Source organism: Bison bison, unplaced genomic scaffold (genome assembly GCF_000754665.1).
Source record: "Bison bison bison isolate TAMUID 2011002044 unplaced genomic scaffold, Bison_UMD1.0 scf7180017864376, whole genome shotgun sequence".
NCBI classification, from domain to species: domain Eukaryota; kingdom Metazoa; phylum Chordata; class Mammalia; order Artiodactyla; family Bovidae; genus Bison; species Bison bison.
Window position 1 is genome coordinate 13,185,155 of NW_011494948.1, and position 21,213 is coordinate 13,206,367.

The 21,213-nt window shown below is 44.1% G+C and overlaps 1 protein-coding gene across 1 annotated transcript in view; it reads left to right on the forward strand.

The window, feature by feature from the left end:
- Positions 1-21,213, forward strand: part of ADAMTSL1 (ADAMTS-like 1) — a 496,626-nt gene that overhangs the window by 387,856 nt on the left and 87,557 nt on the right. Inside the window, exons 22-23 of the mRNA XM_010857061.1 lie at positions 8,632-8,811; positions 13,031-13,165. Of these exons, the coding sequence (XP_010855363.1) occupies positions 8,632-8,811; positions 13,031-13,165 (315 nt within the window). The remainder of the gene's footprint in view (positions 1-8,631; positions 8,812-13,030; positions 13,166-21,213) is intronic.

Below are 21,213 nucleotides of genomic sequence, written 5' to 3' on the forward strand. Positions count from 1 at the left end.
CATGGGTTTGATCCTTGGTCAGAGAACTAAGACCCCACATTTTTGTGGAGTAACTGAGCCCACATGCCACATGCCATATATATATATATATATATATATGTATATTTGGCTGCATGTATGTATATATATATATATATATACACTATATATATAGTATATATATTATACAATATATAAATATATATATATATTTATATATATATAACAGAACCCACAGTAGTTTAGATGGAACAGTGGTAAAGAGTCTGCCTGCCCAACAGGAGACATGAGCTGCACCCCAGGGTGGGGAGGATCCCCTGGAGAAGGAAGTGGCAACCCACTCCAGTATTCTTGCCTTAGCCATGAACAGCAGTAGTTTGCAGCAGAGGTACTGGGGGCCTAAACTCAGGACAGTCGTGGTGGAAAGCTCAGGAGTAGATGGCAGGGGTGAGACCAACAGCAACCTGGAGCTTACATTCAAAGTGGGAGGGTGGTGGTGGTTTAGTGTCTGACTCTTGTAACCTCATGGGCTATAGCCCACCAGGCTCCTCTGTCCATGGGATTATCCAAAGCAAGAATACTGGAGTGGGTTACCATTTCCTGCTCCAAGGGATCTTCCAGACCCAGGGATCAGACCCAGGGATCAAACCCAGGTCTCCTACATTGCAGGCAGATTCTTCACTGCTGAGTCAGCAGGGAAGCTCCTTTCAGAAGTGTGTAGGAGTTGTTTATGAAAACAGCCAGTGCTCTTGGGCATGTGATATAAATGTTGCCCTTGGGTAGCTCTTGTAAACTCAGAGGCCTCTAGGGACCAGAAAGTCATAAAGTGGAGGAGTAGACCAGAAGAGGTGGCAGTATGCCCTTCATAAGGGCATTTACCTTCAATTCAAAAATAGAAAACACCCACAGCTCAGCTGCCAATCCTCCCTTCCTGTGAACTGCGAGCCTGTCTGCCCTAAGGGTTTTCACTGCCACGATACAAAGGGGAAATAGATGACTCCCGTGCCAGGGTGCAGTGACAGTCCCCTGATTATTGCTGTCCTCATCAGGTATACCTTCCCATGGCACCCCAACCGAGGTTCCCATGTTATACCCTGTCTGAAACGAGGACAGGCATTGGCACCCCCTGTTCTGGGTGTTTCTTCATCTTAGATCTCAGCCCCAGCTTTGGAAAGTTCACCTCCACCTGTGATTTATAAGGCCAGAGAGAATCCATTTTAGAAGAAGTAGAAGGAAGATCTTCATCTACAGCATGTTGTTTCCTAAGAACAGGCTTCTGGTTTTCTCTGAAATCTTCTGGTAGCTCTAGGAAACCCAAAATATAAATCTCTCTCTGTCATAATGCATTAGCTTCTTCTTGGTAAAGCTTCCCTTGGCCTGTGCATCCAACCGCCTCAGTGAAAGCCTATAGAACTAAATCCCTTCAGGCTCTATACTCTCAATCAGGGTGTCCCATGAATGAGTTGCCCCTCTGCACACAGACCGATGGTGAAGGCCAGATCCTTTATGCAGGACCATCACTCCCCATCTGATCTCTAGGAACATGTGCCTTGAAGACAGAACACCAACTGGAGATAAGATGGGTCTCCCAATATAATGGACCATATTGGGTCTCCTCTTGAGTGTTGGGACTGGTAGGACTAAAAGAGTGGGAAGCAAAGGGCAGCAAAATCAGGACTTGAGCATCTGAAGGAGGTTGAGAAAACCAGAATTCAGGTGGAAAAGTATTTATCGCAGGAAAACTAGAAAAGTCAAAACAGCTTTGGTCAGCTCTTCTGGGCCACCCAGCGCCATGTCTCCAACTTCACCCAGAGATTCACTCTTGGTAACCTGATAGTGAAATCCTAGGTTGTAAGGTCCAGTTTTTGCCTGGCCATGCACATTACATTACTAAAAACTTAGTTGTATTCATAGGGCCCTTTGTATGAATCATACTTAAATAAAATAAATGTGTCTCTGTCATTATGCCTTTTATTAAATAAGGTTTTTATTCAACATGGGCTTCCCTTGTAGCTCAGTTGGTAAAGAATCTGTCTACAATGTGGAAGACCTGGGTTCAACCCCTGGGTTGGGAAGATCTCCTGGAGAAGGGAAAGGCTTCCTGCTCCAGTATTCTGGCCTGAAGAATTCCATGGACATGTATAGTCCATGGGGTCACAAAGAGTTGGACATGACTAAGTGACTTTTGCTTTCACTTTCACTTTTATTCAACATAGATGGGAAAGAGCCTGCTTTTGATTAAACTGTTGGTCTGTGAATTTACTGGACAAAGAAATCATTCTTGAGCTGAGTCTCCAGTCGAAATACTGACAGCTAATAATACCAAATAGCAAAAGAAACTATTTTTACTTTGATGCTACAAGTGGCTTTTATGACTCTCTTGTGACATAATTTTAATGGCTATATAATAGTATATTTTAAGAATATTACATAATTTACATAGAATAACTCATGTCCTTACATGTTTGAGTTGTTTGCAGTTTTTCATTAAATACCTTTTGCACATGTATGCTTTCAACATGTAAAATGCAGACTCACAAATTATTCCCAATCCTTAAACATAAAAACCATTAAACAACAAGTATGATGAGGCTTTTTCTTGAAAAGTGATTCGGTCTCTTATACCACTCCCATACTTGTTCTCTATTGGAGAAGAATTCAGAAAACAGAATGCAAGATAAGAGGTCAGAGGAGGAGGACGAGTTTCGGTCACTGGGAATAGGATGTGCAAAGGGCCTGAGGTAGAAAGAGTATGTTGCATTTAAAGGAGTGAAATGTGGCTGGCTTGACTGTAAGATGGAGAGGCTAGAAGACAGTAGGGTGGCTTGTGGTTGAAGGGGGGGGGGGACAGTGGGCAGGAGCTAAACCTTATGCTTTCCTAGGTTATGGTACATTTTGGAACAGGGGGAAGCTTTTGAAGACTTACTTAGGATATAAAATTGTCAGGACTAGTCATGTAGAAATAAATAGTTGAGGAGTCAATGATGGGCAGTGTAGTAGCCAGGAAAGGCTAGCCTGTGGTAACAGGTAGACCCCCAAATGTATAATGATGACTCAAACACAATAGAAGTTTATTACTTGCCTACCTAGGAGTCCAAAAAGTGGTCCTGGTCAGCTGGAGGGGAGGGGATCTGCCCCTCACAGTCCTTCAGCATCCCTGGACACTGGTGGTCCTGTTATCCTGAGTACATGCCTTCCAAGGTCTCCCCAGAGGTTCTCTCTACCCTGTCAATAAGACAAGGAGAAAACAAAGTGTAGAGGATGGTTGAAATGGTTTCAAGGGTGATACTTGGCAAACTGAAACAAACTTTTTAGGCCAAGCCAGTAGCACTCATGACTGCTTCTCACATCCCTTCTTAGTCACATGGCCACTCACGGCTACCAAGGCTGTTGGGGAATGTTGCCAGGCTGAGGAGGAGGAGGTATTAGTCGTTCAGTCATGTCCGACTCTTTGTGATCCCATGTGCTGTAGCCCGCCAGGCTCCTCTGTCTGTGGGATTCTCCAGGCAAGAATATTGGAGTAGGTTGCCATTCCCTTCCCCAGGGGATCTTCCCAACCCAGGGATTGAACCCAGGTCTCCTGCACTGCAAGCAGATTCCTTGCCATCTGAGCTACCAGGGTAGCCCAGGCTGGGTACCCAGGAAAAAGAAGGAATATCTGTCAGCATCTGCCACAGTTAGTGTGAAGAAATGTGGAAGACTAAAAGCCTCCTTACCAGACTGCCATGGTTCTTTAGAATAATTGCTCAGATTGACATTTAAGTTACTATATTCTTCCCTTGTCTTGCACCAAGCCTTTAAAGAAACTTCTAGAACCTATCATGTCAAGGTGTGCCTTTCAGTGGATGCCCCACCTCAAGATGTTGACAAGGTGTCATGGTGCAGGCAGCCTTCCAAGTATAACAAGTGGTCTAGTTAAAAAGAATATCCTATCTGGGATTTTAAAAAAAGATTATTATAGCATTACCCTACCTGGCAGCTCAGTGGAGATTAAAAGCACTAATCCTCATAATCAAATCAAGTTTCAGCCCATTATGACTACACTCATTTATTGATCCTTTCAAGCAGCAGGGAGACCACTGTGTTGTTGATAAGATATGCCGCAAAGCAGGAAAAGTAAAAGCAGGTCCTTTTACTTCCTATTTTAGACACAGATCATACCAGGGAGTCCAGAGTGTGGAGCCTATCCAACTAACTTGTCAACAGTATAGCTTTGGACTTTGCTTTTCAGTAGAGTGTATTTTTTGTCATTTTTCAAACATTTCTTTCTGTAGAATGTGCTGTCTTTTCACAACAGGTTAGGGAAAAAATCATCTTCTACAACCTGATAAGCTTCTCACCAAGAAGTGTACTAACAATGGATTCTAGAAACTTCCCTCCTAACAATAATCTTGATGTTGCAATTACAGTAGCAAGGTTAATTCCAAAGGCAGAAAGCATTTAAGGATTGACACCAGAAATAACACGCAGCAATTCAGAGCTTCTCACAGGAGGCAATCTCCTATACGGGCAGACAGTATCATGTACTTGTTAGGATGGGGTTTCATGGCATCAAATGTACTGAGTTTGGATCCCTGCCTTCCATCTGTAGGTCACTGATTGGTGGCAAAGTGGAGAGGGACTCTGTCCTCCTGTAATCATTCAGGAATCCAAACGAATGTCTCTTTGGGCAGATTTCATAATCTTTTTGAGTCCCAATTTTCTCATCAGTAAAATGGGGTTAATAACAATGCTTCATGGTAACTTTGTGATTATGTATGACATGTTTATTAAATGTCTGGCTTATAGCAAATATCCAGTTAATGTTCTTTCTTCCTCTAATGTGTTCGGGATATATACAGCTTCTGACCTCAGTGCATTCCTGATGTCTCAGTACTCTAAGCATCAGGGTTAGGCATGTATTTCTGGTAACTTTTCAAGGGACTCTACCGTGTATGAGGGCTGATGATATTTTCTGAGGCATCATTGTCATGTCTTGAGAGAAAAAGAAAAAAGATGCCTAATTCTTTTTTTTTCCTGTCCCCTTGTTCCAACTTTGTAATACATCACAATCAGTCATGGCAGGGCTGGCTGTCATTCCAAAGCATCTTTTTGGTGTCGTTCTCTTTAAGGCACACAATCCCCAGCAGCATTGGTAAATTATTGATGCAGGTCTGTGTTTGAATGAGTCTAAGAGAGGTTTGCTAATCTGCCTATCGCAGAATGATCCTTATGACATGTGGCTCCCTCCACACCGCTGTCACTCTGTGGTCCCAGTTTTACAGAGATTGGAGGTCCCTTCCATCTACCTTCATTATTCCGAACATGTCCATTTCTCCCATGAACTCCCCTGCTCTCAGTTGAGGGATTCAGCCCTATTGGTAAAGACTCTGTTTTGTCCTGTTAAACAGACTTGATTTCATGAGGGCATGAGACCACAAGTGATGACAAGAATGGAAGAAGCTTACACCCACTTCCTGGAAACATGAGAAATGGCTCCGTCCCTGGGTCATCTCTCTCCCTCCTCCTCCTTCTCTTTCTCACCATCCCTGTCTCTCCCCCTGGCTACCCTGACCAAAGAAGGTCACATAGTGGAGCAGCAAGTCTGGCTGTGGCAGCTGACCATGGAAACACAATGTTGGCCCTGGAGACACACAAGTCGTGGCCTGTGGGCACCGTCATGGAGACAGCATTCACCCCCACCATCTGCTGGTGGAACTGACAGCCCACTAGTCCATGCCTCTTACTCTGCCTCCTCGCTCTAGAACAGCCTCAGTTCCTATCAGGGACTGTGCGCTTGCTGCCCACAGACCTCCTCCAAGGCAGGTGCCACTGACAGATACTATGTGTGAGCAGTTTATGGTGAGGGGAAAAGGGTGAATACTTGCAGAAGTTGGTTTGTAGAATCTCATTTTTCCTTGCATTTTCAAGAGAGAAGTGATGTGGGTGGGTGAGTGGAGGGTGTTTTTTCAACTTACTTTCCAGAGGTTTTCTCCTGAAGGCTATGGAATTTTTTTTTTCCCCAACGTGAAAACGGAGCTCAGGGTCCACAGTCTAAGCTGGCATGGCCGGGCATCGTGATGCTCTTGCTCTCCCTAGTGGTGTTGCAATGAAAAATCAGCCTTTCTGCCTCTCACCTGCATCTTTACTCCAGGTGTGTTTAGAGAATAATACCAGCCTGGCCCCTCTCGTGCACCTGAGCATCAAGTATACGGTGTGTGCCCCTCTCTGATGGATCAGGGCTGCGGTACCCAAGTTTCCCCCTCTTTTAACAGATCTGCCTCCTTCCTCCAGCCAGTCCGCCAGTCCCTAGGGATCCACATTGAATTATGGGTAATCTGCACTACGATGAAAAGAGAGGACCAGAGAGTCACTCTCTTGTTCCTTATAGACAAGGAGAGAAAAGCTCTACATATTGGCCAAACACTTGGGCTTCCCACCATAGGCTATCATTCTACCACTGGAAACCATACCTGAAGCAGCAGGGCAGCCAGGACACCAGTGAATTCATACAGAATAATTCATTTTTAATGAGGCAAGAGGAGAGCACTCTCCCACCCAGCCCCACCGCCTGCCATTGGGATCCGGGAGCAGCACGTGCTCCAGGGCTCATGATGAGAGCTGGCTGTTACAGAGTAGACTCTGAGGACATTTTATTCATCAGAGACAAGCAGTGGGTACACAGGTGATGCCATGAAGGTGTCTGCATTATCAACTGTAGGCTGCCCACGCAGGGTAAGGCTGCCCCTGCCCCAAGGGCAAAATCCATCCCCAACTCTGAGAAAGCACAGGACTGAAGTTCCAGCTCTGCCTGTTCTGGGTTTTGACCCCATTTACCTGGATTTGGCTTTCTAAACATGCCCTGGATACATGTCCACAAGTTTCATGAGCAAACATTGTGAGCTGAGTCAATAAGCTAGAAGGTACAAAACCGGAGCTGTCCAATCCCTGGAGACTGTGAATTAATGCCACAGGGTTCCTGTCTCTCAGCTCACTAGAGCTGGGCTTCCCGCGGAGCCTCCCATGCAGACCATCTCAGCAGGCTTGTCCTAAACTGAGGACTGCTGACCAGCATGCCACCCACAGGGCTGCTTCCTCAGGAATGAAAGCCATTCCCTTGTCTTAGTCTACTCAGGCTGCTCTAACAAAATACCACAGATTGTGCGGCTCAAACCCCAGAAGTTTGTTTCTCATGGTTCTGGAGGCTGAGAATTCCAAAATGAAGGTGCCAGGCCATTCAGTCCCTGAGGCGGACTCTCTCCCTGGCTTGCAGACAGCTATCTTCTTGCTGTGTCCTCTCATGATGGAGGGAGGGAAAGAGAGAGAAACAGGGAAGGGAAAAGAAAGAGAAAGAGAGGGCCTCTTCTTATAAGGGCACTGCTGCCATCACAATGGACACTCCCTTCAGGAAGACTCCATGTAAACCTAAAAATCTCCAAGTCCTCATCTCCTACCACAGCGCACTGAGGGTGGTTAGGACTCCAACATACGAATTTGCAGAGGACACGAGCACCGAGTGCGTAACAGTCCTTGAGGACACAGCCTGACTTCCGAAGACAGGAACCCCACCCCAGTCAGACGTGCACACTCTCCCCAGCTCCCTCACAACAATAAACTTGAACTGAGGACAGAGCAGAGTACTCCCTTTTGGTCTCTCTTTTTCTGTGGTGATGAACCTCATGCCATGGATCCATCTCCTCTTTTTCTAAGAAAATACTTAGGCCTCAAAAAATACAGGCTTGTTTTCTACATAGAGTGCCAACTCTGGTAAGGATCTACCAGCTTTCATTTGTCTGGTTCATGAATATATTAATATTCTGTAGCTTTTAACTTTCTTGTTGTTCATTCGCTCAGTCATGCCCAACTCTTTGTGACCCCATGGACCCCATTTAACTTTCTACTGAGGTATATAATGTTTATACTGAAAAGTGAATATATTGTAAAGATCCCAAGCCTACCGAACATACCCCCCAAGTCATGCATTGGAGAAGGAAATGGCAACCCACTCCAGTGTTCTTGCCTGGAGAATCCCAGGGACGGGGGAGCCTGGTGGCTGCCGTCTGTGGGATCACACAGAGTCAGACACGACTGAAGTGACTTAGCAGCAGCAGCAGCAGCCAGGTTCCTTGTCCCCACTCTCAGTGACAGCACCTCCCTTCCATCCCAGTCCCTCAGAGGAACCCCCCACTCTGACTGCTGACAACAGAGACTGATGTTACCAGTTTTTCTTTTCTACGTTCAGAAATGAAATCATACAGTGTATGCTGTTTCGAGTCTGCCTTCTCTTATTCTGCATTAGGTTAGTTTCATTTAGTTGTCAAGTTAATCATTTTCACTGATATACAGATTTCATCCTTAGGTGTTTTCTCCAAAGGCTGTTGGTTCCCTCCTTCCAGCCTGGCAAATGCCTTTCTCAGCTGCCCTCTTCCTCTTCTTTTAACCAGTATTTCTCTTCCTGCCTTATCTCTGGAAGCTTTTAAAGGCAACAGATCTCAAGACAGCTGAGAGGTCAGAGACCTGTTTAGTTTGGCCGAAGGAGCGTAGAAGACGCCCAGGCAGATGCTTCCTGCAGAGCAGCCCTGGGGCGGGTCTACCAACAGGCTATAAATATCTCCAGGTTACCTGAATGTGGTGGCTGATGCATGGGTTTTTTTTCTTTTTTTTTCCTCCTAGGTGTGCCCGAAGCTGAAGTCACCTGGTTCAGGAATAAAAGCAAACTGGGCTCCCCTCCCTCTCTGCACGAGGGCTCCTTGGTGCTTACAGCCGTGTCCTCCTTGGATCAGGGCCTGTACTCCTGCAGGGCGGCCAATCTGCACGGGGAGCTAACTGAGAGCACCGAGCTCCTGATTCTAGGTAAACACCATGAGGCTGACCAACCCTGGTGGACCCCACTCGGGTGACTGTCTGACCCACCCTCACCTCCTCCTGCCCCTGATCCAATTAAATGCATGAAGGTAAAATCAATATTCCTTCCCTTTTCCCCACCTTACGGCCTCCCAGCAGAGAGAACACAAACCGAGGGGCCAAGCAAACCAAGCAGAGGTCAGCTAGGACCCTGGGTCTGCCGCTTACTCACTGTGTAACCTTGGGGAATCACTTAACTTTGCTAAGCCTTAGATCCTAGTCTCTGTGTAGAAAATAAGATTGCCCATCGTGGGCAGGCAGGGGAGGTACAAATAGAGGTAACAGGCAGTTTTTCTCAACTCCTATATTAAGGACTGCTTTGAGATTCAGACAAAAACTATAGACTACCTTGTTGGGAAAAATTCATAAGTACAAAATTTCTCATATAATATTAGGAAGTTCATGCTCTAGTCCACCTAAGTCCACATGTGGGCCCCTTCTTAGTCCGGTGCAGCTGCACTAGCAGAACAGCCACAGATTGGGCAACTTATATGGAGAAGGGAGTGGTATGGAAAGGGGGGTCCATGGAGTCGCAAAGAGTCAGACAGGACTGACCAACTGAGCGCGAGTGGCTTTTAGACAACAGAAGTTTGCTCCTCACATGTCTAGAGACTGGAAGTCTAGAATCCAAGTGCCTTCGTGGTCAGAGTCTGGTGAAGGCCCTCTCCATGGCAGCAGAATGGTGGCTTCTTACTGCACCCTCGTATAGCAGAAGGGACAAGCTAGCTCTCAGGGGTCTCTGTTATAAGGATCCTAATGTCAATCATGAGGGCTCCGCCTTCCTGACATAATCATCTCCCAAAGGCCCCACCTCCTCTTATCATTACCTTGAAGGGATTAGGATTTCAACATATGAATTTGGGGGACACAAACATTCAGACAGTAGCATCACCAGACACAAGAACCCTTGATTAAAGAGTCTAACACAGTTCCTGGCATAAAATAGGTATTTAAAAATAATAGCAATTGCCAGGACGCCATCCAGCACTCACTGATGCCCAGGGCTGGACTCAGTCATGTTGCATCTACACCGAGATTCAGACTCTCTGCTTCTCTTCCCAGCAGAGTCTGGGCATTGGTCGAGGGGGATAGAGAAGCCTGTTTTTGTCTTTTTTTTAAGGCAGTTATTAGAGGGGACTTCCCTTATGGCCCAGTGCTTAGGACTTCACCTTCCAGTGCAGAGGGTGCAGGTTCGATCCCTGGTTGGGGACCTAAGATCCCACATGCCTTGCAGTCAAAAAACCAAAATGTAAACCAGAAGCAATATTGTAACAAATTCAAGAAAGACTTTAAAAATGGTCCACATCAAAAAAAAAATTTTTTTAAGGCAATTATTAGGGCAAGTATGCTAGTTATCTCACTAAGAGAAAGCCATCATTCTTGGGGCAGGGGGGAAGATGAGAAATATGAATAATTACATACCGCATATACGTATATTACGGCCTTCCACAGGGGAAAGTAAATAAACTTTACTCATATTTTCACACCCCAATGATGATAGAGCAAAGCATAGAGTCTACCCCTGCCCACTCAGATTTCACAGAGACCCACGTGGGTCTTCATCTCAACAGTGGCTGCATAAACCTCCAGTCATATTAGGAAGCCACAGAAAATCAGCTCCGTGGAGGATGTCATTTGTTTTGTGTTGGGTTTCTTCTGGCTGAGCTGCTCGTCTGGAGCCTGGGGCCCCAGACTGTTGCCCCACACTGAGTTATGGTGCTTACTGTGGGGATTTCCTCTCTAGTAACCTTCCTGATCACCTCTGCTAACAGAGATGAACGTGTAGGAAGCATGGCTGCTAATGTAGCTCTGCCTATGAAGTGTGTATGCTCTGGGAGCCAAAGCTGCAGCATTCCAACGCTAATTCAGTGTAACCAGGAATGTGGAGTTTGAAGAGCATGAAGTCTTCCCATTTTAATCAAACTGGATGGAAAAAAAAAACACTAGATTCTTAATTTCCTCAATTAGAAGTCCTGTTTATTCATCAAAGTTTGTTAGTTTTTATGGACATAGGAATGGTATTTCCTATTATGTTTGGTACTTTATGGACATAGGAGTAGTATTTCTCTTTTTTTTTTAATCAGCCCCAAATGTGGCATAATGTTTAAATGAGGGATTTCATGTGTGAAGCTGAGGTTTCATGAGGCCCATGACTTAACCTGTATTGTGGAGGATTGAATTGTCATGAGGCCGACTTTCATCCGTGGGTTCATATAGCCACTGAATGGCTGTTCATTAAGTGCTTCCACTGAGTCCCATGTGGAGCTTTAGGATAAACACAAGAGGTGACTTCTGTCCTTGGGGAATTGACAGTTTCCCTCAAAAGATTAGCTGGACATTCCCTGAAGAAGTAAACTATGACGGAAGCTGTAAGGACATTAGGAAGGGCTGACATTTGGCCCAGAAAGATCAACGGGTTTAAAGATGCACGATACTGGATGCTTGGGGCTGGTGCACTTGGACGACCAGAGGGATGGTATGGGGAGGGAGGAGGGAGGAGGGTTCAGGATGGGGAACACAGGTATACCTGTGGTGGATTCATTTCGATATTTGGCAAAACCAATACAATATTGTAAAGTTTAAAAATAAAATAAAATTTAAAAAAATAAAGATGGGCCATAACCTCACCTTTTGGCTATTAATAAATAAGCAAAGCCTTCTTAAATTATAATACTCTTGAAGGAATACTCCATTTCTGTATTATTGGGGGAACTCCATTTCCCTCAATATTCAATTTCAATATATTTGAAAGAATATTAAAAAGGATGAGAGAAAGAGAGTCTAACTTTGAAAAAATATCAGTATCAATTCCTAAAACCATGGTATATCAAAGTAGAAAGAGACCTTGGAAATGATGAGGGTTGACTTTTTTAAAAATCATTTTTAGATGAAGAAACTAAAGCTTAAAGGGATTGTGACTTGCCCAAATTAGTGAATGAAACAGCCATGGCTCAAATTGAGTTTCTGAATCCAACCACAATGTTTTTACCCTATACTACATAAAGAATATTTTCAAATTATATAGACTATATATAATGTCTTTATAATATTGAATTTTTATATATAAATATGTAAGCTTATCACTGCTTTCTGTACATGATGGTCTTTGCAGTCAAAGGCAGAGTAGACAGAAGGCGTGTTTCTGAAGTGGATCCAGGCCCCACTGTGACTTCCTTATTTACCATTTCTAACAAGTACTGAACACGGTGACAAGCACACAGCAGGCCCTCTCTGAACGCTGCTGAAATGACCATCAATTACAAGGACAACCTTTCTGCTTCTCTTTCCACTCCAACAAGTGCTCTAGAGAAAAAGGTGGGAGTTGGCGTTGGAGTGTGAATTGCAGTGCGCCAGGAGACTCGGGAAGAGCGGGGAGCAGAGTCCTGCTTCTTTCTCAGCAGAATCTGGGATCATCCTACCACTGCGTTCAGCAGCTGCTTGCCTCTTTATTTGCTCAAGGAAATTAATAAGCAAGCCACCATGCTTCCCTTTCTGTCACTTTTAGCTCTGGTTAACTAATTCCTGGTTACATCAGCCCTGACTCATTACAAGATTTTGACTAACACATCATCCCTGAACTGCTTCTCTGGTCTTACTTAGACATAAAAAATCCAGATCACAAAGTGAACCCCTAGCCTCACAACTGTACCCCTTCCTTCCCAGAAAAAAGCCACTCACAAGATCTTTAGAAATAAGAAATTCCTGTGACTTATCCCTGCCTGTGGGGACAATAACAAAGTTCCTCCCTCTAAAGGTCGTTTTAAGAGTTAAATGAAACAAGGAATGAAAATTATTTTAGCACAGGACTTGGCATATAGTTCTGAAGAAGCTTTGGCTTTTTCAAAGTGTCTTTATAATATACTTTCAATTAGCTATGTTTATAGAGCACCTGTGGTAGAAAGTGGTATACAGTAAGGAAGGAACTCCAGAAATCAACATGCCTGATTCTTATCACTGACTGTACAGTTTCGGACATCAAGTATTATGTTTGAAATTCAGTCTCACCTTGATGGGAACACCTTCTCTCTAGGCAAAGTGATGTTAGAGGTAAAAATAGTAACACCTGCCTTACACATGGACACACTTCCATGCATGGCTGCCTCTCCCTGTCCCCTTAGCACAGCCTTTACGCTTTAACCTGCCTGATGCCCCATCCTCCTTCTCACAGAGCCCCCCCACGTCCCCACACAGTTGGACGACATCAGGGCCCTGCTCTCAGCCACTGGACTGAACCTTCCTTCAGTGCTGACGTCTCCACTGGGAACACAGCTGGTCCTGGATCCTGGGAATTCCGCTCTCCTTGGTGAGTCCAACCCTCTGGAACACTGGGCAGAAATCCAGGGCTGGACAGGATTTATGGATGGGTGACTGCTTGCAGGTGGGAGGGAGGCAGCAGTGGGGGGTGGCCAACAGGAAATCACTAAATTGTGTACAGAATCCAGATTTACCAGTGGAAACTTGGCTGACTTTCCATATGAGGTGAATTCAGTTCTTAGTTTGGACCTGAGCCTGGCCAGAGTCCGAAAGGGCTCCTCTCTGAATCCTCTTGGGCTGGTGCCACAGTCCAGATCCTCTCAGTCAGACTGATGGTGCTGGACTTAGAGAACAGACACAGCAGTGAAAAACAGCTCCTGCATCTCTTCTCCCCATCACCGGCTCTATCCCAGTGCTCCTCCATGACCTCTTCTTACCTCAACAGAGCTATAACCAGCTTTCAATGAGAAAACGGCAGTATCAGTACCTGCCTTAATCCAGGCAATCTATATAAACCTCGTTTTGTAGGTAGGGCCTAAAAACAAGCCAGAAAGACTCCTCAAGGCAAGTGTTTCAGTAGCTCCACCAGGGGCACCTTCCCTGTCATCTGTCATTGGGAGCCTACACCCAGTTATTGCCCATGAGGCTGACACCTTCTTGTAGCAGAAACTTGCTCTAGGGCATCCACGTTCTGGACCCCTCATTCCAGAGCCATGGGGATGCCAGAGCAACCTCCACCCCCAGAATGACCCCTAGATATGGTCAAGATGGAAAAGAATTCTTTTGTCTTCAAAGGCCTGGGAAAAATAGGCCTACAGAATGGAAAAAGTCTTCATGCTAACTGTATTTGGCCCCAGATGTTGGTCATGGCAGCTAGAATTCTTCCCTTGACTCAGTGTTGAAATTTCCTCTACTCTTCTCTGTGCCAGCTAACAGGGGATAGGAAGCCAGTGGTTTCTCAATAATATTGATCATAACTTATCAGCATGGCCACAAGGCTTGGTATCTTTAGGGTTATAGCACAGAAAGATTACCTTTAGTTTTTTGTTAACATCTAAAATTAGCAAAGAATGCATACAGGCAGATGGCAAAAGCTTCTGGTTTTTCTGTTTCTGATCTGGATAAAACTAAAACATAGATATGGTAATGAGTAGCCCTATTCTGTTTCTCATAACAAACTTGGTATTGAGTTTTTTCCACGTCACTTTGATCAGAATTCATAGGCATTTAAACCTGCTTCTTTTTTTTTTATTTTGGCATTATGAATGATTAATTTATTCCAGATTAAATGTGTGCATTGTAAACTTTTATTTTAGGTTCATCACCATGAGAGAGTGTCATAACTTACTATCATTGCCCAGTCATTAGCGGAGTGTGCAGCAATTGCTTATTTTCAAGTTCAATAACTCTTGGATTACTCAGGTGCCATTAAGCATGCTGGAAAAGTTAACCTCATATTTTTCCATGATAGCTTTACTTTCTTTCTCCCTTATTCTGGAATAATATTTTGTGTCATTTTAGCCATGGGCAATAAGAATTTATTGTGCTTTAAGCTGCTGAATTCCATTCCTAGTTTATGGTGCTTTGTTACCTTAGACTGGTATTTAAATCTAATGGTTAAGAGACACCTCCTCGTTCACATTCAGACCACTCCACCTGAATAGATCTCAGAGGCAGTATCCATAAAGTCCCTGAATGCAATCAAGTCCATATAAGCAATATGGACTTGGGAATACCGTGGAACTAGGAGAGAGCCACGTGGAATTGTGGAGATGAGTCAGGGAATGGTGTCAGGTATCAGGACCTAAGAAACAGGTCGCTGGAGACAGGCCAGAGCCTCATTGTTCTGTTTTGATGCTGAGCACTGAAGGATGGGGGTGGGGATTCAAATAGACACAAAGGGAAGAAAACAGGCCCTGAGGTGAGGAAGATGCCATGAACCCAGAGATTAAAGTGTGTGGGATGTGCATCAGGTGTCTGTTCAGGAACAGCTTTAAGACCCCACTGCTTTAAGGCAGCTCAACTGGGATAGAAACTAGGCCTTCACAGGGAGCAAGCCTCAGCCAGAGCTTGTCCATACAGGTGTGACTCCAACCCTTACCACAAGCGTTCTAACAGCCTCCCGTCCGTCGTAGGCCTCCCTGGCTAGTGACTCAGCATGATCTGTTTGCCCATATGTTCCCCTTTGATCTAGCTCCCATCCCAAGCTCCTGTTGGTGGCTCTTTCTGACCAAAGTGTGTATTCTGGATATAGGAAACAAGCCAGAGGCCAGAGAGGATATTCTGTGAAGGGTTGCTCAGAGTTATACATAGCATCAAATTATAGAGAACCTTAATTATTAGGGGCTTCCCTGGTGGCTCAGATGGTAAAGAATCTGCCTGTGATGCAGGAGACCCAGGTTTGATCCTGAGTTGGGAAGATCCCCTGGAGAAGGGAATGGTAACTCACTGCAGTATTTTTGCCTGGAGAATTCCATGGACAGAGGAGCCTGGTGGGCCACAGTCCATGGGGTCGCAAAGATTCAGACACAACTGAGGTACTAACAGTTTAATTATCAGATATAGGGGGGTAAATTTTCTATGTAAGAAATGAGAGATCTTTAGAGATTTTTTTAAGTAAGAAGATGATGTAGTTAAAGTAATATTTGAAATAATTAATCTGACATTTTGTAAGAGTGAGTAATCAATAGTGGGAGAGATTTAATGAAGAAACACTAGGTTGAGGGTAACAAATTTTCTAGATCAGGATGGAAATAAGTGGTAAAGATATTTGTTAATCACCCCTTCCACAGCCAAGACACCCCTAATCAATCATGACACTCACTCAGTTCAGGCTCTGCCTTGGAATTCGTTTTAACATTCCAACCAAGCATGTGGCGATTGATATATAGGATAAAAGCATTTGCTAACCCCATCGTAGCCAGTGAATGTGGAGATTCATGTGTATGTATTTCTCCCAACTACAATCTGCTGCAACAGTTTCAAAGAACTCCATGGTTCTGTGACTCAGGGACAGTAACTCTTGGGCCGGATTATTGTGTTTTCATGAGAGGAAGGGGAGAAGGGAGATTTGAGGGTTTTAAAGCCATATGTCAGCATCAACTCTTCTCCATAACAGTTTGAGTGTTAAGATTCCCAGAGGGTGAGTCCACTCCAGAAATGGCTGTTTTGGTTTTCAGATAGTACAGCATTGATTTCACTTCAAGCCACTGTTACAGCTTTCAAGAAGGAATGTCGTTTGAGTGGCCGTGGGCTCATTTGAGCCTCACTTTCTATAGCTGTAAATGAAGTCTTCAGATGAGTGGGTCCCTCGCCACCCTCACACTCTTTGCTGTCTGACCCAGACGTGGAAAATGTCCAGCGGAGGCTCGGCCGAGCAGAGTTGACCCAGTCTAACTGAATTCCTTGTCCCAGGCGAGGCAGATGCTAATTTTTTTGTCCTCGTTTTCCAGCTGTTCTTTGTGCAGGGAGGCCTAAAGCACCAGCTGCTGTGGGAGGCAAGGCCAGCACCCCAGCCACCCCTGAGGTGGTCCAGACCCAAGCAGTAGGCCACAGGGTTCCATTTTCAGAGCAACAGTGTCTCAGGCCTCCCCACAGCACCTAAACCCTTTTGCAGCATTCTGTTAAAATTTCTTTTGACCACTAAGGCCCAAGACTAATTATTCCTCACAGTATCATTTATAGGGCATTAGCATTGATATTTTTTGAAAACTAACTTTTGTTGGAGTTTTTATTATAACTGTGATACATCTTCATTGTAGAGCAATTAAAAAATAGAAGAAAAAAGAAGAAAATGAGCATCACCTATAATTACCTAGCCCAGAAGTAACCAACACAAGTATCTTTTTCCTAGTCATGAATATATACATTAGTTTTATCTAAAAGGAAACTGTACTCTAAGTACTGCTCATAACATATTTCACTTAATGGTGTTTATACATAGTAATTTGTAACTCTTAATCCCCTGGTGGTGGTTTAGTCGCTAAGTTGTATCTGACTCCTGAGACCCCATGAATTGTAGCCTGGCAGACTCTTCTATCCATGGGATTCTCCAGGCAAGAATACTGGAGTGGGTTGCTATTTCCTTCTCCAGGGGATACCTGTGTACGTGAAGTTGCTCAGTTGTGTCCGACTCTTTGCAACTCCGTGGATTGTAGCCCACCAGGTTCCTCAGTCCACGGAATTTTCCAGGCAAGAATCTTTGCCTGGAAAGATTTCTCCAGGCAATAATACTGGAATAGGTTGCTATGTCCTCCCCCAGGGGATCTTCCGAACCCAGGGATGAACGCAGGTCTCTTTTGTCCCCTGCACTGGAAGGCGGGTTCTTTACCACTAGCGCCACCTATAATCCCCTACTCCTGTCTTGTCCCTCCCCTGCACTCTCTCCCGATTGGTAACCACTAGTTTGTTCTTTGTATCTGTGAGTCTGTTTTATTATATTCATGTTTGTAAGAGATAACATACAGTATTTGTCTTTGACCCATTTCACTAAGCATAGTGTCCTCCAGGCCCATACATGTTGTTGCAAATGGCAAAAATGCATTCTTCTTTGTGGCTGGCTAATATTCCATTGTATAGACATACATCATTTTCTTTATCCATTCATCTGTTGAGGGACACTTAGGTTGCTTCCATGTCTTGTCAATTGTAAATAATAATGCTATGAATATTGGGGTGTGACATATAAGTTCTTTATAGCCTTTTTGAGAGATCATTGACATATAATAAGTGATACATATATAAAGTCAAAAATTTGATGTTTTGCTATATGGATGCACCTATGAAGCCGTCACCAAAAGCAACATAATGATCATATTCATCATTCTCTAAAGTTACCTTGTGCCCCTTTGTAACTGTTCCTTCACACCCCTACCCGACCCCAAATCACTACTCATCTGCTATCAGTATAGATTAGATTGTTATTTAAAAAAAAATAAAAAGGAATCATACTGTAGGGAATTTGGCTTCTTTCACTCAGGAAAATTATCTGGACATTCACCCACATTGTAACTTACATCAATAGCACATTTCCTTCTATTGTTGATTAGCTACCATTGTACAAATGCACTGCAGCTTGTTCAACCACTCACCTGTGGGAGGAGAATGGTAATTTCCCATTCCTGGGTATTACAAATGAAGCTGCTAAATGTATTAAAGGGCTAGTCTTTGTATGGACACATGCTTTCATTTCTCTTGATTAAATACTTGAGAGTAAAATGGCTGTGTTATTTTAATAGTCAGTTAAGTTTAACATTTTAAGAAATAGCCACACTGTTTTCCAGAGTGGTTGCCTACTTTACATTGGTATCAGAGGTGTATGATGGTTCCAGTTCTCCACATCCTCACCTACACACAGTATGTGAGAGTCACTCAGTTCTGTCTGACTCTTCACAACCCCATGGACTATATAGCCTGCCAGGCTCCTCTGTCCATGGACTTCTCCAAGCAAGAATACTGGAGTGGGTAGCCATTCCCTTCTCCAGGGGATCTTCCTGACCCAGGGATCAAACCCAGGTCTCCTACATTGCAGGCAGACAGTATACTTGGCCATTTTAATTTTAGACATTCTACTAAGTGTATAGTAGTTTCTTCTTGTAGTTTTAATTTGTCTTTTCCTAATGACTGATAGTATTGAGCTTTTAATGTGCATATTTGCCATCCTAATTTCTTCTCAGGTAAAATGTCTCTTTAATTTTGCCCTGTTGTTTTTTTTGCCCTGTTGTTTTTTTTTTTATTTAACTATTATTGAGTATTGAGAGCTCTTTTTATATATTGGATATGTGTCTTTTATCAGAAATATGATTTCTGTCCATGGCTGTCTTTTCAGTCTTTTAGTGTCTTTCAAAGGAAAGAAGATTTAAATTTTGATGAAGTTCAGCTTAGTATTTTTCTTTTATAGATGGTTCTTTTGGTGTTATATTTAAAAATACCTACTCCAAGGTCTCAAGGTATTTTCTTCTAAAAGTTTGATTTTATAGTTTTACAGAAAAGAAACATAACTTACAGGAGTCGACTTCTTCAGGAGGGCCTGAAAAGAGAAAGACTTTTATTATAAAGTCCCAGGATTTTTGTCTGAATTAGATGCCTCCAGTGACACAATAACAACATATGTTTTACGTGGCTTAAGAACAGCGGTTCATACCTTTGCTCATACCTTCTTTAGGTCCTGGGAACCTGTTAGAATTTCTTATACATAAGGTTTGGTCCTTTGTGAACGAGTAAGCTCCAATGCCCAGTCAGAGAGACTCCTATGGCATCTCTGCTGGAAGTCATGTCATGCCAGCCCCACAGAGAGCCACTCTACACAAGCCTTTTCTCATGTCTTGTGATTTACCAAGAAGAAAGTAATTCAGGGCCTAAAGAAGACAGTATTTCACAGATAGATGTACTTAACTCATTTATTCAGTATTTGTTGAGAGCATGTTATGTGTTAGTTTGAATTCTAGTGATGAAGACAGTAATTCAAGTTAAGAAAACTATGATAAAAGAGGGAAGAACTGGGTGCTTTGCGGGGCCTGTGATAGGATAGCACCCCTGGTCTGAGCTGTAGACAAGGTTTCTCTGAGGAGGGGATATTTGGGCTGAGTTTGGGAGAGTTGGTGGAAGTTGTCCAAGTGAAGAAAGGGCATTTCAGACAAAGGAATTCCAGAGCATTCCAGGCAGAGTAACCAGCAGAGGTTTTGAAGCAATAAAACCAAAAGCATTTGAGGAACTGTTACAGGAATAACTAGGTTCTTCCCTGATATCTCAGTTGGAAAAGAATCTGCCTGCAATGCAGTAGACCCCGGTTCGATTCCTGGGTCAGGAAGATCTGCTGGAGAAGGGATAGGCTACCCACTCCAATATTCTGGCCTGGAGAATTCCACGGACTGTATAGTCCATGGGGTCGCAAAGAGTCAGACATGACTGAGCGACTTTCACTTTCACTTTCCTAGGTGGCACTAGTGGTAAAGAACTCACCTGCCAATGCAGGACATGTAAGAGACACGGTTTAGTCCCTGGGTTGGGACGATCCCCTGGAGGAGGGCATGATAACCCACTCCAGTATTCTTGCCTAGAGAATCCCATGGACAGAGGAGTCTGGTGGGCTGTAGTCCATGGGGTCACAAAGAGTCTGACACGACTAGAGTGACTTAGCATGCACAGGAATAACTAAGCAGAGAGTGGCCTGAGATGAGTCTGAAGAAGATGCTCTAAGCCACGGTAATGATACCAACCAGGGTTCCTGGCCTTCCCCGATCAATAGAAATTGACTAGAGGCCAGAGAAGAAATTCGGGCAGGGCTTTATTGGGACCCCTGCTGCCACAGGAGGGAGCAAGAACAACAGGTTCCCTTGTTTGCTCACTTACTGAGGGGGAGTGAGCTGGTTCCTTGCATGGGGGGAAGGTAGGAGTATGTCCAGGTGTTGGGCTGGAGAGGTAGCTTTCGTGTTTTGCCCATCCCTCTGGTGGTGGTGAGTGTAGAGGGCACGCTCAGTATCCTGCTTTTGCTCCCAACACCCTGTTTTTGCTCCAGGCTCTTTAGAAGTGGCAGATATGGGTTTTGTGGTCTCTTTGTATCTTTTGTTGAGAATTTGCTCTAACTGCTGCATGTATGTAGTTATTTTTAGTCCCATACAGTTTCTTTATATTTTGCTGCTGAAGGAGAGGTTTGTCCAGGTGCAAGCATTAGAGCCCTGCAGCAAAGACTCCCAGATCCCAGCCTGTCTCAGCAAAACGTTCACACTTTGCTCCAAATGTGATGGGAAGTCTCTGAATGGTTTAAAAGCTAGAGAGAGACATTCTCTGATTTGTGTTTCTGAAAGCTTGTTCTGGCCGCTGTGTGGAGGGTGAATTCTGGGAGAAGACACTAGATGGAGTACACCATACCACTTAAGAAGTGGTTACAGTTTTGTAAGTAAGAGATTGCCATGACTGAGACTAGAGAGCTGGAGAGAACAGGAAGAGTAAGTGAATTCAAGGATGTGTAGGAAGTAACATGGACAGGACTTGGTCAATAGATTATCGAGGGAAAGGAAAGATAATCCATACAACCAATAGATTCTCAAGCATCTGATTCTTTAGGCTTTTCTCACTGCAACTCATGTAACTCCTATG